The sequence below is a fragment of the Lissotriton helveticus genome, chromosome 12 (genome assembly GCF_964261635.1).
Source record: "Lissotriton helveticus chromosome 12, aLisHel1.1, whole genome shotgun sequence".
Lineage (NCBI taxonomy): Eukaryota > Metazoa > Chordata > Amphibia > Caudata > Salamandridae > Lissotriton > Lissotriton helveticus.
Window position 1 is genome coordinate 160785433 of NC_136073.1, and position 13949 is coordinate 160799381.

Below are 13949 nucleotides of genomic sequence, written 5' to 3' on the forward strand. Positions count from 1 at the left end.
TCAAAGAGGGCTGTAGTGCTAAAGGGAAGCACAACAAACTGAAAGTACTCGTGGCTCATCATGAACCACAGGTAACGTCTTTGGGCCGGTGGGACAGGTATGTGAAAATACGTACCCTGAATGTCCAATGCTACCAGGCAGTCTCTACGGCAGACAGGACCTGAGCCAACATGAGCATTTTGAATTCCTCATTCTTCAGGAAGTAGCTGAGAGGGCACAGGTCTCGTATAGGGTGGAAACCTCTGTCATTTTACAAGCCATGTGAATGTAGTGGGAATAGCAACCTATTCTGACTTTGGCATCCTATTGATGGCTCCTTTGGCCAAAAGAGCCTGCTCTTCCTGATGTAGCAGAGATAGGTGGTCCTCTGTCAGCTGGTCTGAGGATGGTGGTATGGGCAACAGGGTTTCTGTGAATGGGAGGGTGTAACCCCTCAGGGAAAATTTGACACAGCCATTGTCCAAGGTTATAGACCACCATCAGGCAGGTGGTGTCTGTTTCTGCCGCCGACTGATTGCCCGTGATAGTGAGAGGAACTATTTAAGGTGTTTGGAGCTTGGCAGTGGGGGTTGGATTGGGCAAATATATGGCCTTAGGTTCCAACGGACTTGTGGGAACGCGCCCACAACCACAAAAGGACTGGGGAGCCTGTTATCCATGGTGGCTGGGTGGGAATGGAGGTGGTTGGTAGTCCCTACCATAGCCACAGAAGGGGTGAAAGGCAGTGTGGAGTTGGAGCGGGCCGTGGAGAGTCACAGCATTCAGTCGGTGGCCCTGCTGTCTTTGCGGCCATGGTAATAAAAGATGCCTGGACATCCCCAAAAACTCAGTAGACTTCAGCCAGGCATGGCTCTGGAGTGCCACTGACGAAGCAATTGATCTGCCTAGCGAGTCAGTCGCATCCAGTCCACAGAGTATATTAAACTCTGCTGCATTCCTTGCATCAGCGATACCATGGGACAGGATGGTTCAGGATGCCTCCTAGATCATGGGCAGCACTTGTGCAATGAATCCCAAACTGTGTGGGAATAACAGCCCGAGAGGCATGCAGTGTTCACTGACTGCAGTGCAAGACTGGTGGAAAATAAAATCTTCTTACCAAAGGCGTCGAGCCTCTTGGATTCCCAAACCGGTGGAGTGGTGGGGAAGGTGCCAGTGTTGATATTGGATTTGGCGGCCTAGACAACCTGACTCCCTGGGGTTTGATGTTGGGTGAGGAAAGCTGAGAAGCGTGTGGTGGCAAACGGTAATCGCCCTGTGCACAGGAGCCACTGTGTGTGGCTTGGCCTACGCCCTAGCAGGACATCAGTGAGCGCTTTAATAAAGAAGAGAAGAGGTTCTGTGAGGGCGATTTGTGTTGAAGCAACTTAGTCAAGATGCTCATCTTGACTGCCACTGAGGGCCTCATAATGTCCACGACCTCAGCCGCCCTCCTCACTGCCATGGCAAATGAAGCTCCTTCATCCGTAGCCACACTAGGAGGAGAAATTAGGCCCCTCTCTGGAGAGGTGTCTAGACCACTAGCATCTGCCAGTTCTTCACACCAGATATCCCCGAGCTCTTCCAGGGGGGTCAGAATAACTATAAGAATCCTCAGTTCTTTCCCAATTGTATTCCCTAGAGGGTCTATCAGAAAAGGCAGATGCAGTCTCCTGAACAGAGGGTCGTGTTTTGGTCGGCACTGAAGTCAACAACAGGCGATGCTACTCTGGCTCCATATGGGATTTGGGCATAAAAAGGGGTCAGATCCGTCGAGGGGCATCAGCAGTGCTGAGAATGGCACCACCAAAATGGTCTCCGGGGAAGGTTGAAGACTCATGACTAGAGGGATCCAGATTCAGGAATGAATCCAAAGGGTCCGACTGGCGCACAGGCCGAACCCTCTGATGGGAATCCATTTGTGGCACCTGCCCAATTAAGAGGTGCATTGCCTCATAATTTATTTTTAGCTGGGTGGGATCGCTCCGGTTCTGGGAATTACTGGGAGGCATGGAGCAGATCCAAACTCAGGCTCTGCAGCTAACGTGTGGTAGCGGGCCTAGATCTGTGGCATTGTTCCTCTGCCTTGTCCGAAGACTTAGATCAGAGCAGTGAAATTGAAGACCTCTTTAACTTCTTGGATTTTTTGTGGGCTTTAACCGATGAGGACTTGGAACGTGAGCTTCAGAGCATGCCCTCAGACAGCCTCAGGAATTATTGCTCGACAGTTGAGGCAGGCCATGGATTTGTGGCCTGGCTCAAGGCACCAGAGGCAAACCAGGTGGGAGTGTGTCACAGACATCTGTCTGTCTGTGACAGGATACACAGGGTGTAAACCCCACAGGTTTTCAGGGGACATCCCTACAACACACAGGGAGGTAAGCTCAAAAGAATTTTGACAAAACGTTGAAAAATGGACCAAAAATGGAATGAGGTAGCTCTCTCTGAATCTGCGATGATGGTGTGGAAAGAAAAGCACTGATGTCAGTGCGCTTGGGTTGTCCCCGTACATGTCTTTTTCAGCAAGGATCCAGCCGACGCAGAGCCAATTGCTGTCACTAACGCAGAGATACTCTTCACCACCTACCAGTGTGTAGAGGTACTGATCAAGATTTTCTAGATCCAGTCTGACACACGGGAAATATTCTACGGTAAGGAATCTGCGTCTAGAAGTCTCTATCAGATAGGAGCCTTTAACGGTTTAAAATTGGGTGGTTTGTACATTGCTAACATGGTTGTACCGATAATCTCACTGTTTTCTGGTATATGCAATGGTTCAAAGTCTGTTTACACTTGTAAGGTTTCTCACAATGAATATTTCTTTGTAAGCTCCTAATCACCATGCTTACATGGTAAGGAGGATTTAGACCTGAACTCTTGTTTGAAATTACCCAGAGGTATGCTCCTTAATGTGCTCATCTACATAGTCAAGATACTTATTTCTAGAATTAACCCACATGTAGAAACGGTGGATACCAATAGCATTTTAGCTTTAAATTCAGCAAAGAATATACCATCATTTATATATAAAAGCCTTCAATAACCAGCTCTGGTGGGTGAGTGGACTTTGTATGTGTTCTACTTCATTGAGATGAAGCTCTGTCCTTGTCAATTAATGGAAAATGCATACTTATTACAATGTTTGAGGAATATTTAAAGAACACATTTGTGAGCCTTGCATGGATTTTGATCTTACTTCTTGTTTATCTCATTTCAGATTCTAGGGAGTGCTTCAAGTGCCCTGACAGCCATTGGTCCAATGAGAGACAAGACCAGTGTGTCCCCAAATCTCTGGAGTTCCTTCATCTTGATGAAACCTTGGGGATCACACTAAGCAGCGTTGCTAGCATTGGTTTCTTGATCACCCTCTTCATCCTCTCCATTTTCATCAGATACCGGAACACCCCGATTGTGAAGGCCAACAACCGATCCCTAAGTTACATCCTCCTCTTGGCCCTTATGCTTTGCTTCTTGTCCTCTGCTGGGTTCCTCTGCCAGCCCCACACCCTGACTTGTATGTTCCGTCAGGCAGCCTTCAGTACTGTTTTCACCGTCTGCGTCTCATGCATCCTAGCCAAGACACTCACTGTGGTCATTGTGTTCAACGCTGCAAAGCCAGGCAGTAAGATGAGAGTACTGGTGGGACCTAGGCTGCCAAACTCCATAGCGATAACATGCCCCACAGTCCAGCTCCTCCTGTGCAGCATTTGGTTAGGTAAAGCTCCGCCATATCCACAGATCAACATGAAATTTAGCAATGAGAAAATGCTGCTTGAATGCAACGAAGGTTCACCTACTGCCTTTTGGCTCATGTTGGGATATCTTGGGATCCTGGCTTGCGTCAGTTTTGTCATGGCCTTCCTGGCAAGGAAACTTCCAGTTAGCTTCAATGAGACCAAGTACATCACCTTCAGCATGCTGCTCTTTGTGGCTGTTTGGCTGTCTTTTATCCCAGCATATTTAAGCACTCAAGGGAAGTACATGGTGGCGGTGGAGGTCTTTGCCATCCTCACCTCCAGTCTGGGCTTGCTATCTTGCATATTCTTCCCGAAGTGCTTTGTGATTTTGTTTCGGCCGCATATGAACTCCAAAGGATTCCTTATGGGGAGGAGGCCTGCAGCTGCTGCCATGAACATAAACCAGGCTGGCAATGAAAAAGCAAGATTATAACGCAGCTGAACAAACAATTATGGACAATATAAAACCCTTTCTTGATGGGTAAAAGCAAACTGATATGATTTATCGCCATTTCTTGCTATGCGCTAGATGGCCAATGCAAATTTACAGTTTAGGTTGCTTAACACCCCCATCCTCAATGGTAAATTACTGCTTAGCATCAATTTACAGGTCTTTACCAGGTTAATATCACCAGGCTACTCGAAGACTAAATTCACCTCTAAGTGCTGTCTTTGCAATGGTATCAGGCAGCAACAGTCATCAGAAGGATTTACATCTTCTGCTGGCATCTCTGTGGACTCACAATCATTGTTCCTATCGTCTGTATGTAACCACATCACAAGCAGCACAATCTTTCAGCCTGCATGACCATTTGCCTCATTATAACCACCAATTAGTGGGACAAGCACATTAGTGAGTTATTTCAGATAACAATTGGAGAATGTAATCCACTGCACCAACACATTTTGATCTGTCGGCATCAATATAATTTGTTTCCAGGCACAAATATCACAAAACCCCAAATCAGCAAATACCCTATGAATAGTGAAAAAAATGTAGATGATAAAGGCACCCAAATTTATCTTGAAAACTTATTTGGTAAGAACATGCTGAGTAACTCATCAGCAGCAGCTTTGACCACGAGCTCTGGGCCAGCACGTGGTCCACACATACATAAAATATATTGATTTGCATTATGTCATCAAGGTAAGCAGATGGAGAGTTGTAATAGTAAATATAAACGTCCCTATGTATGCGTACCTTTATTGATGCAGCGCAAAACAATATTTTGTAGTTGGTGAAAGTGCAGGTTGATAATTCTGTTTTCAATTATTTGAGGGACAGTTGTGGGCTGCAGTCAGGGAAAGTTATATTGTGTAGAACCATATAAAAAAACAAGGCCTTCTCAGTGTCCATGTTATTCTGCCCGAAAAAAATTGCTTGAACCACTCTTATTAAATCATGGTATCAGAAGCTTAAAGCATTCTTCGCATTTTTGTAGAACTTCAGGTAAGGCAATATCAATTTTTAGCATCTCAAATGGACCAAGGCAGATAAGAACTAGGGGCTAGATGTAGGTAATAGTAAATTACCGATTCGAAAATACAGAATTTTACCGATTCGGTATTTTCGAATCAGTAATTGCTATGTAGATAAAAATTCGGTAAAAACTTACTGAATCATTAAGATTCGGTAATTGGAGGCCCATAGGAATGAATGTCAATTACCGAATCAGTAAATACCGATTTGGTAAAATAGGGAAAAAGTCGAGGGTGGCAGGGTGTCACTTTGACACCCTGTTGCACCCCTGATTAGTGCTGGTGTGCACATGTGGCACACATACATGCCCTAAGGGCATGTATGTTTGTCACATGGCACAGGTGTAAATACACATATTTGCATTTACATAGGAATTTGTTATTTACCACCAACTAATAGTTGGTGGTAAATAACGAATCCTTTAAGCCCAGAAGCACTGTTTGAAGTGCTTCCTATATTTCATTTACTGATTCGGTAAATACCAAATCGGTAAATGATTCGTTATTTACCGAATCTGTAAATGTGCCCCCTACATAGGAAAAGTCTATTACCGGACCGACCGGTAATAGCCTTCCTACATCTGGCCCTAGGTTACTAGGAACATTCCTGAGAATGAAAAATATTGTTGGTTCCCCTATAAGTTATTTTTTTTCTTGAACTTACTCTTCGTATCCAGGTCCATTGAAATGTTTGGCTCCAGTGGCACATGTGTATGCTCCAAAGTGCATCCTAAAACAAAGAAAAAGAAACTGAAATTAAAAGTGATTTATTTTCATGCAAGCTGATGTACAAGAGAATGGCACAAAAGAACATGTTACTTACCTTCAAGAATGCTCTTTCATGGGGATACTCTATATAACAGCAAATTCCTAAGCTTGTGAATATCCGCATGCAGAAAACTGGAGCCTGAAACTTTTTTCTCAGCAATTCCATCGAGCACCAATAGGTGGCATTGTGCGACTCCAGTCCATCCCGCCACGGAAGTAAAATAGGGGCAACATATAGTCACCACATCTGCATTTCGATGTCAGTTTCTTTCTGATGTTTGTTCGTGCTGCCGAACAAATAGTCTTTAGTAATTAGAATTTACAGAGTGCAGATCTCTAATTTGACATTTTTAAGATGGAGAAAAAGAGCTTGCTGCACACAGGATGGAGAAAGGGTTGATGAGGAATCCATCAAAACTAGGATTCCTGAGGCGGAAGCCGGGAGTTTAGGGCCAAGATTGAAACTGCTTTTAATTTTGACTATTTGCCAGCACGATTTTAACTGCTCTGCACTTAGCAATCATTATATTTTAAATAACGCTGTACTTTGCACTTTTTATTTCTAATCTGCTCCCCCCCCTTGCTGCATTTCCCTACCTGCGGGGCCTTTCTCTGGGAAAAACCGGGGCATCAGGAAGCCGTTTCGGGGCTTCTGTTGTTCACCGCCCTCGACCCCTCGCAGCACGAACTACGGGCGCCATCTTTGTTGAGGACGAGGACAGCGCTCTAGTGTTGGGCCGAGTGGGGGCTCATTCACGATAAAATGAGTTCACCTTCCCATCTGCGCAGCGGGCGCGCCGATGGCGCGCCGGAGGCATGCCAGAGGCAAGCCCGTCTGTGCCCGTCCGTGCCTGTACCGGGCCCAGGGCCACCCCCCCTTGGCCAGGGACACTTTGATACTCATAGCACCTTTTTGTGCTACTCCTCCTCTGAGTTGCGGGAACTCAATACACCTACCACTAACAGGCGGTGTCGACACCTGCCCCCTCCTAGCTGTCTTGTGTCCGCCCCTGCACCTTGCCCAGGCTGTAATTACACTCTCCCATGTCCTATGCCTTCTGCTTACGGTATTAGCCCCACACCTAAGCGTCATTTTCGCTCAGCGCTCATTAACGCCCGGTCTCTCCCTAAACATAGCTTAGACATCAGGGAATTCATAGTAAGTCAGGAGCTGGACATCCTGTTCATAACTGAATCCTGGGGAGATGCTGCCTCTGGCCCAGATTTCTGTTCCGCCACATGTGGTAAGATAGGACAGAACTCCAGGGAGACGAGGTGGTTTAGCTATTATTCATAAAGTGGTTTTTCATTCTAAATTCGAACTTGTTCATCGACTGGATTGTGAAGCCTGTACCTTTTGCATTACTCTTAACCACAACCAAGTTTTTAAAGGAATTCTTTTATACCGCCCCCCCGGCCCACATACCCACTTCTTATCAGCCCTTGACGAATTTACAGAACTCTCCTTATCCCATTCTGACTATACCATCCTGGGAGACTTCAACTTTCATCTTGAAGTCGTAGGGGACAAAGATACCACTCAACTTATTACTGATCTACTCGCGGTAGGACTGCAGCAGTTAGTGGCAGCCCCTACTCATCAAGCAGGCCACACGCTTGATGGTCTGTTCACCAACGACCCCAATATCTCACTTGTCACTGTTTTTCCTGTAGTATGGTCGGACTATTTTGCTGTCATTTTTACCATTTTGGCTCATAACCCTAACCCCCTTCAGTTCATATCTCGTACCCCCATTAGTACCAGAGCTTGGAAAAACCTGGACTACCCCTCATTGTCCAACATTCTGGCTGGATCTTCCTAAGAGGCAGCACCACACCCCAGTGTTCTGTCAAGCAGGTACCAGAAGTGGATTTTGGATGCTATTAATCAAGTTGCCCCGGTGAAATCCATCATTTCTAACCGGGCCACGCCATCTGCCCAATGGTTCACCGAGGATCTTCGACTACAACGGCAGTACTGTAGGAATTTGGAAAGACGCTGGCGCAAGCATTACAGTCCTTTGGACAAACAAACCTACAAAGATGCCCTAGCGCTATACAAAAGATCCGTTATTAAACATAAAAGCGCTTTTTTCCAAGCTCAGATAGAATCTGCCAAAAACTCCACAAGAAGGCTATTTCAAGTAGTCGATTCTCTCTCTAACCCTCCGACAGGACCTCCCATTGAACCATCTCAAGACCTTTGTAATGAGGTTGCTACTTTCTTTTCCACCAAGGTCACCAATATCTATTGATCTTTCTCCCTCCCTAAACGCTCGGTTCTCCCTGACCCACCTCCCTCGGCCCCTTCAAACACACCTATTTTTTCCAACTTCCAGCTGGCCTCGACAGACCTGATCAGCAAACTCATCACCTCCATCAAATCTGGATCTCCCTTAGACCCTTGTCCCCCTGCCATACTGAGCGCTCTCATTGAGGTTATTACTCCCCTGCTCACGGATTTATGCAATTCCATTTTTCAGACAGGCATTTATCCTGAAATCTGGAAAAAGGCGGTCATCAAGCCCCTGTTAAAAAAAACATCCTTGGACCCCACGGATTCAGCTAGCTACAGACCATCGCCTGTCTCCCATTCCCGGCCAAAATATTTGAAGCAGTTATGAACAGCCAGCTTTCAGGGTTCATCGACAGTCACCAACTTCTAGATGATACCCAGTTCGGGTTCAGGAAGGGCCACAGCACTGAAACCGCTCTGATAAAGGCCTCTGACGAGATTAGGACTATAATGGACCAGGGTGGGGCGGCGGTCCTAATACTCCTAGATCTGTCCGCTGCCTTTGACACGGTCGATCATTCCATCTTGATCGAACGTGTCACATCCCTGGGGGTCTCCCATCTGGCCAGGGACCTTATTGCTTAATTTTTGGCCAACTGCACGCAGACGGTGAAACTGGGCTCCTTCTACTCGCCTACCTTCACCCTTCCGTGCGGGGTGCCTCAGGGTTCCTCGCTAAGCCCCACAATATTTAATATATATGTGGCGGATCTGGCGAGGGTGATAAAAGCACACGGGCTGCGCTTAACCACCTATGCGGATGACACTCAACTGGTGCTGGCAGTACATAAGGATGGACCAACTGTTGCCGCAAGATTTCAGGAGGGGATGTTGGCCATCAGTTCATGGATGTCAAGTAACTGCTTGAAATTAAATTCGGATAAAACCGAGGTGATGACCTTTGGCAACCTTTCACCGGAATGGTCCTCCCACTCCGGTTGCCAGGGTCAGAAACCTCGGTGTTGTTTTATGACAAGCTGTTATTTAAGCATCATGTGAACGCAGTGGTCTCATCCTCCTTCTACATGCTGAGGAAGATTAAGAAACTGTTGCCATATCTCCCTCCAGCTGCAGGAAAAACATTGATCACCACCATCGTTTTTTCCAAAATGGATTATGGCAACGCTCTCTTCCTCAACATTCAAGAACACGTCTTAACTAAACTCCAATCAGTCCAAAATGCCGCAGCCAGAATTCTGCTCGGCATCCCCAGTCACCGCCCCACCTCCTCGGCCATACATCACCTGCATTGGCTAAGGGTCAAGAGTCGGATAAAGTTTATGGCACTTTGCATTGCCTATAAAGCCATCCATGACTCAGGACCCAGGTTTCTTAAGGATGCTTTTCAGATCTATGTTCCAAAAAGATCACTTTGCTCATCCTCCACCCATCTTCTTACTGTCCCACGTACCAGAACCACCACCTGGGGAGACAGATGTTTCTTAGTAGCAACACCCAGGGTATGGAACTCTCTCCCTCTGTTCATTAAAACCAGCCCCACTCTCATCAGCTTCCGTAAACTCCTGAAAACCTGGTTATTTAATCAATAATCATCTGGCTGCTTTCCGTCCCAGGCAGTCCGACATGCGCCGAGACACCCCAGGGTAGTTGTGCGCAATAAAAATTCCAAAAACATAAACAAACATAAACAAAAAGGGCACTATAGAAGGTAAGTCAATTGTTCTTTTGATGTATTTACCTAACCACAGATACCACACCTTGTGAATAGATACCATAGCAGTACCTCCCTAGGTGGTGTGTCTGAGGAATGGCTCAGAATAAGAAGTCCACCAGGACCGAATGGGCAAAATGTCCCTCCCGCAGTCTCGACTTCCCAGAGAGTAGTAGACTTTGGGATCATGTGTGCAGACACCCAAGCAGCAGTCTGGCAGATGTCCAAACCAGGATTCCATGCACCATTGCAGAGGCAGCAGCCTTGGCACTGGTGGAATCAGCCTACAGACCTTCGGGAGATGGTTTCTTGGCTAATCCATAGCAGATCGTTAGGAAAACCACAATCCATCTATAGATGGTCTGCTTTTCACCATTTTCCTCTTTTTTGGCCTGGAAGACCCCACAAATTGTTGATTGTCCCACCCGGTGGCATTTGATGTGAACAGTATAGAAGTTTAAAGCTCTTTGGATCCAAGTGATTGGAGTCTTTCTTCCTCCTTGGATTGATGAAGTGGGGCAAAAAATGCCAGCAGGGTGATTTATTGTATGATGTGAAAGGGTATCACAACTTTTGATAGGAACACCCCCTTAGTCCTTACTAATAACTTGCCTGGAAAAAAAGAAGGTGTAGGACTGCTGGACAGAGAGTGTTTGCAGCCACTCTCATGATGAGCTGATGTGATGATGAACACTGTCGTCAGGGTTATTAACTTTAGATGGCAGTTATACATTTGTTCTAATGTGATTTGCATTAGAAATTTCAGAACCAAATTCAGATCCCACTGAGGCGTCACCAAAGGTTTTGATGGAAACATGTGGGTCAGCCCTTTTAGGAAGGTGATTTAAACAAGCACGGTTTATCAGGCAATTATGAAAAGGCTGATAGGGTAGACAAATAACCTTCAACTGTAGCTAAAGAAGCTTGGTGGGCTAAGGATAAGGAGAATATAAGGAAAACAGGCAACTGGACATTTAAGGGTTGGATATGCTGAGAACACCAAACAATGAACTTCTCCCAGTGTCCCACAGAGATTATTTTGGTGGAAGGCCGCCTGGCTGCTAAAATTACATTCACTACCTTCGGAGGGAGTACGAAGGCCATTAACTGTCACTGCTCAATCTCCAAGCACGGCGGTGTAAGTTGTGCAGGCTCTGATGCAGGACCTTTCCCTGCTGATGTGACATAAAGTCCTCCTATAGTGACAGCGAAATCGGAGGACATATGCTCATGGGCAGAAACTCTGAATACCATACTCTCCTGTTTCCTTATCTTCTTCAGATGTTTGGGCAGGATAGGTGGAAGTGGGAAGGTGTGCAGAGCTCTAAAGTTCCATTCTAGCTGAATTGCATGTTTAAGGGAAAACCACCATGGGAACTCCAGTGCAAAATGCACGTTCTCGGGGCGGGGAAGAGACTGAGACAGGGTTTTGTCTATTACTGGAAGACATCCTGCACCACCGCTAAGTATAGCTGCCATTAGTGTTCTACAAGGCAACGCCTGTTGAGTTGCAACTCAAACAGAATGTTGTGGAAACGGGTTACCACAGGAGACCATTGTCCTCTGATCTCCACTTCTCACTGATGACCACCCCAGCCCAGCAACAATGCATCTCTCATGACCGTTAGCTCCGGGTGAGGTAGGAAGAGGCGTCTGCCTCTGGTCCAATAGCAGTCCAGCAACCCCACTGCAGGTCTTTTGCAGTTTCCTCGGACATCTGGATGAAATCTAACACATTTTCCTGGAGCTAAGCCCACTGAGACTTCAGATCCCTCTGCAGGGACCGCATGTGTCGTCTGATTTGGCCCACTAGCAGGATGTCAGGAGGTCAAGCACTCTGGCCACTCACACTGAGACCGAGATCAAAGGTTGAAATATTGGTATCATAGCCCAAATTGACTCATTGAGGCACAGAGAAGTCACTGTTTCCAGGGTGGGTCCAATGAATAGGCTCAGAATATTACTGTATCAAGTTTGACTCCAAGGAAGAGAAACCTCTGCGAAGGAAACAGGTGTGACTTTGGCAGTATCCAGTGACTGCCACCCACAGCTTCCTTTAGTAAGCATGCTTAAAAGACATACACTGATTGAGTTCTACAATAGCATAATAATTTTTATTTCATACAAAGATATACCCAGACACCCACCATCCCTTCCTAGGTCCTATTGATTGAATTGTTTATATTGATGGGAGGCAAACAGAGGAGAGTCCTTGGATCTCTTCCCATTAGTGGAATTACTCCACTTTCATAAACTAGTAATCCAACAACCACAGTCTTTACCGCATGTTTGCCTTGTAGAGCACTTCAAGAGAGGGACGTGGCAGCCAAAAAGGCAATGGGCCTCTTTATTGTAGCTGAAGGCTTTCTATTATCAACATGCTTACTCGTTCTACCCACTATCGCATTTGCCAACAGAATATCCTTCTTTGAGACCTGTAGATGGCAAGAGATGGGGAGTCAAGAGGCTCTCCAGAGTATCCTCACCCTCTCTCCCCAAAAACAAGTGCTGCACAATTAAAAAAAGAGAGGCAAGGCTTTTGACCACCAAAAGTCCAGGACGGCATATACTATAAAGGGGTCTTGATGTTAATGACTGCTTTTTCCTTCAGATATATTGGTTGCTCAATCACCCCTTCATTATACACTTTGGGTTTGAGTACGCCTAAGCATTACTAATGTGACTACTGTAACAGAAACCTCAACAAGACCACAGAGGTAAAAGTACCATAGTATTACACTGCAGGGCCCATTAGTAATAGTGACCTGCATGCATGCAGTATTCGAAAAAAAAAATGTAGGTCATGGATTAGCAGTGTCATTTACATTTGGAGGGTAATGGAAACTCCTCTGATTTCTGAAGGAAAAGGTCAATCTGATGGGAATTCCCTAGCTTCCCTTTTCTATCACTATGATGGGTGGAATTCAGCTAGAGGAGCCTGCTTCATGCTTATCACTTTCTGTCGAAAATGAAGGATTTTCCATGATCATCCAACTCCAAATCAGGCCTCACAACTCAAAGACAGTAAAATACAAAACTGTAGAAGGAAATAAAGTAGTGCGATCAGGATTGTGGGAAAATGCCACAATAATATCAAAAAAAGAACAGGAACATAAATAAGAGACTCAGCAAATCAACCAGAGTGCTTGCAACACTACTCCAAATTAGAGATGTATAGGGAAGGACTCTAGTAACAAAGTTAGCTAAAAGAACCTGATAACGTTAAGGTTGTGGAATCTTTAAGTGTAGGTGAAAAATTCAGCAACGGTATCATATTTCTCACAGAGATGAAAGAGCAAGTTATTTACCTCCTGTAACACTCTTTCTGGTGGATATGCTACTTTGCACTGATATAAAACAATAAACGTTGCTACGCGCAAATACAACAGTATCTCCTCAAGAAAAGCCAGTACTTAAGCAATTGTCCGCTGGAATGCGAAAATGTAAATTTCACCAGATCAAACCCTAGATGCTATGGAAAAGCAAAGGCACATATGATATAGGGGAAGCAAAATACAGAACCTTTGCAAGATTTTAATGCGTAACCCAAATTTCTGCCAGCCTAATACGATATACAAACTAACTGAAATATTCACAATAAAAAAGAGACATGAGAAGGCAGTCATCAGATTAGAGAGCTAACTGAGAAGGGCAGAAAAAACTGAATAACCTGCCTGACAGAAAACAAAACAGTAGTTATGTCTAGTACCAACAAGACTAGGGTGTCTTCAGTAGAATCAAGAACAAATACAGATCAAGATTTACAGGAAAGCAACACAGATGTTAGGATGCACAAAATGTACAACAGCAACACAGTTCACAAAAAAAAGGATTATGATCAGTCTCAAGTCATGGCGAATTAAGAGCCAAGTTTGCACAGCCATGGAAATTGTGATTCCACTTCATGCTCAATATCTTGCGGAGAGATGACAAAGACTGGTTAGAAAGGTTGACGTTCATACAGTTTAGCACACCATTGAGACTAGAGTGTGTCAGTTTTCTTTGAGGAGAGAATTGA

General features: G+C 45.4%; 1 protein-coding gene across 4 annotated transcripts in view; it reads right to left on the reverse strand.

Moving 5' to 3' along the window:
- The window catches only part of LOC144799839 (uncharacterized), a 282553-nt gene extending 275895 nt beyond the window's left edge, over positions 1-6658 (reverse strand). For 2 of the 4 annotated variants that reach the window (XM_078671415.1, XM_078671414.1), the window contains exons 1-2: positions 6561-6658; positions 5860-5925 (exon numbers count right to left, since the gene is read on the reverse strand). In XM_078671415.1, the coding sequence (XP_078527541.1) occupies positions 5860-5925; positions 6561-6594 (100 nt within the window). In that variant the 5' untranslated portion in view covers positions 6595-6658. The other 2 variants (XR_013603886.1, XR_013603885.1) reach the window with 2 other exon arrangements.
- Positions 6659-13949: the final 7291 nt, after the last annotated feature.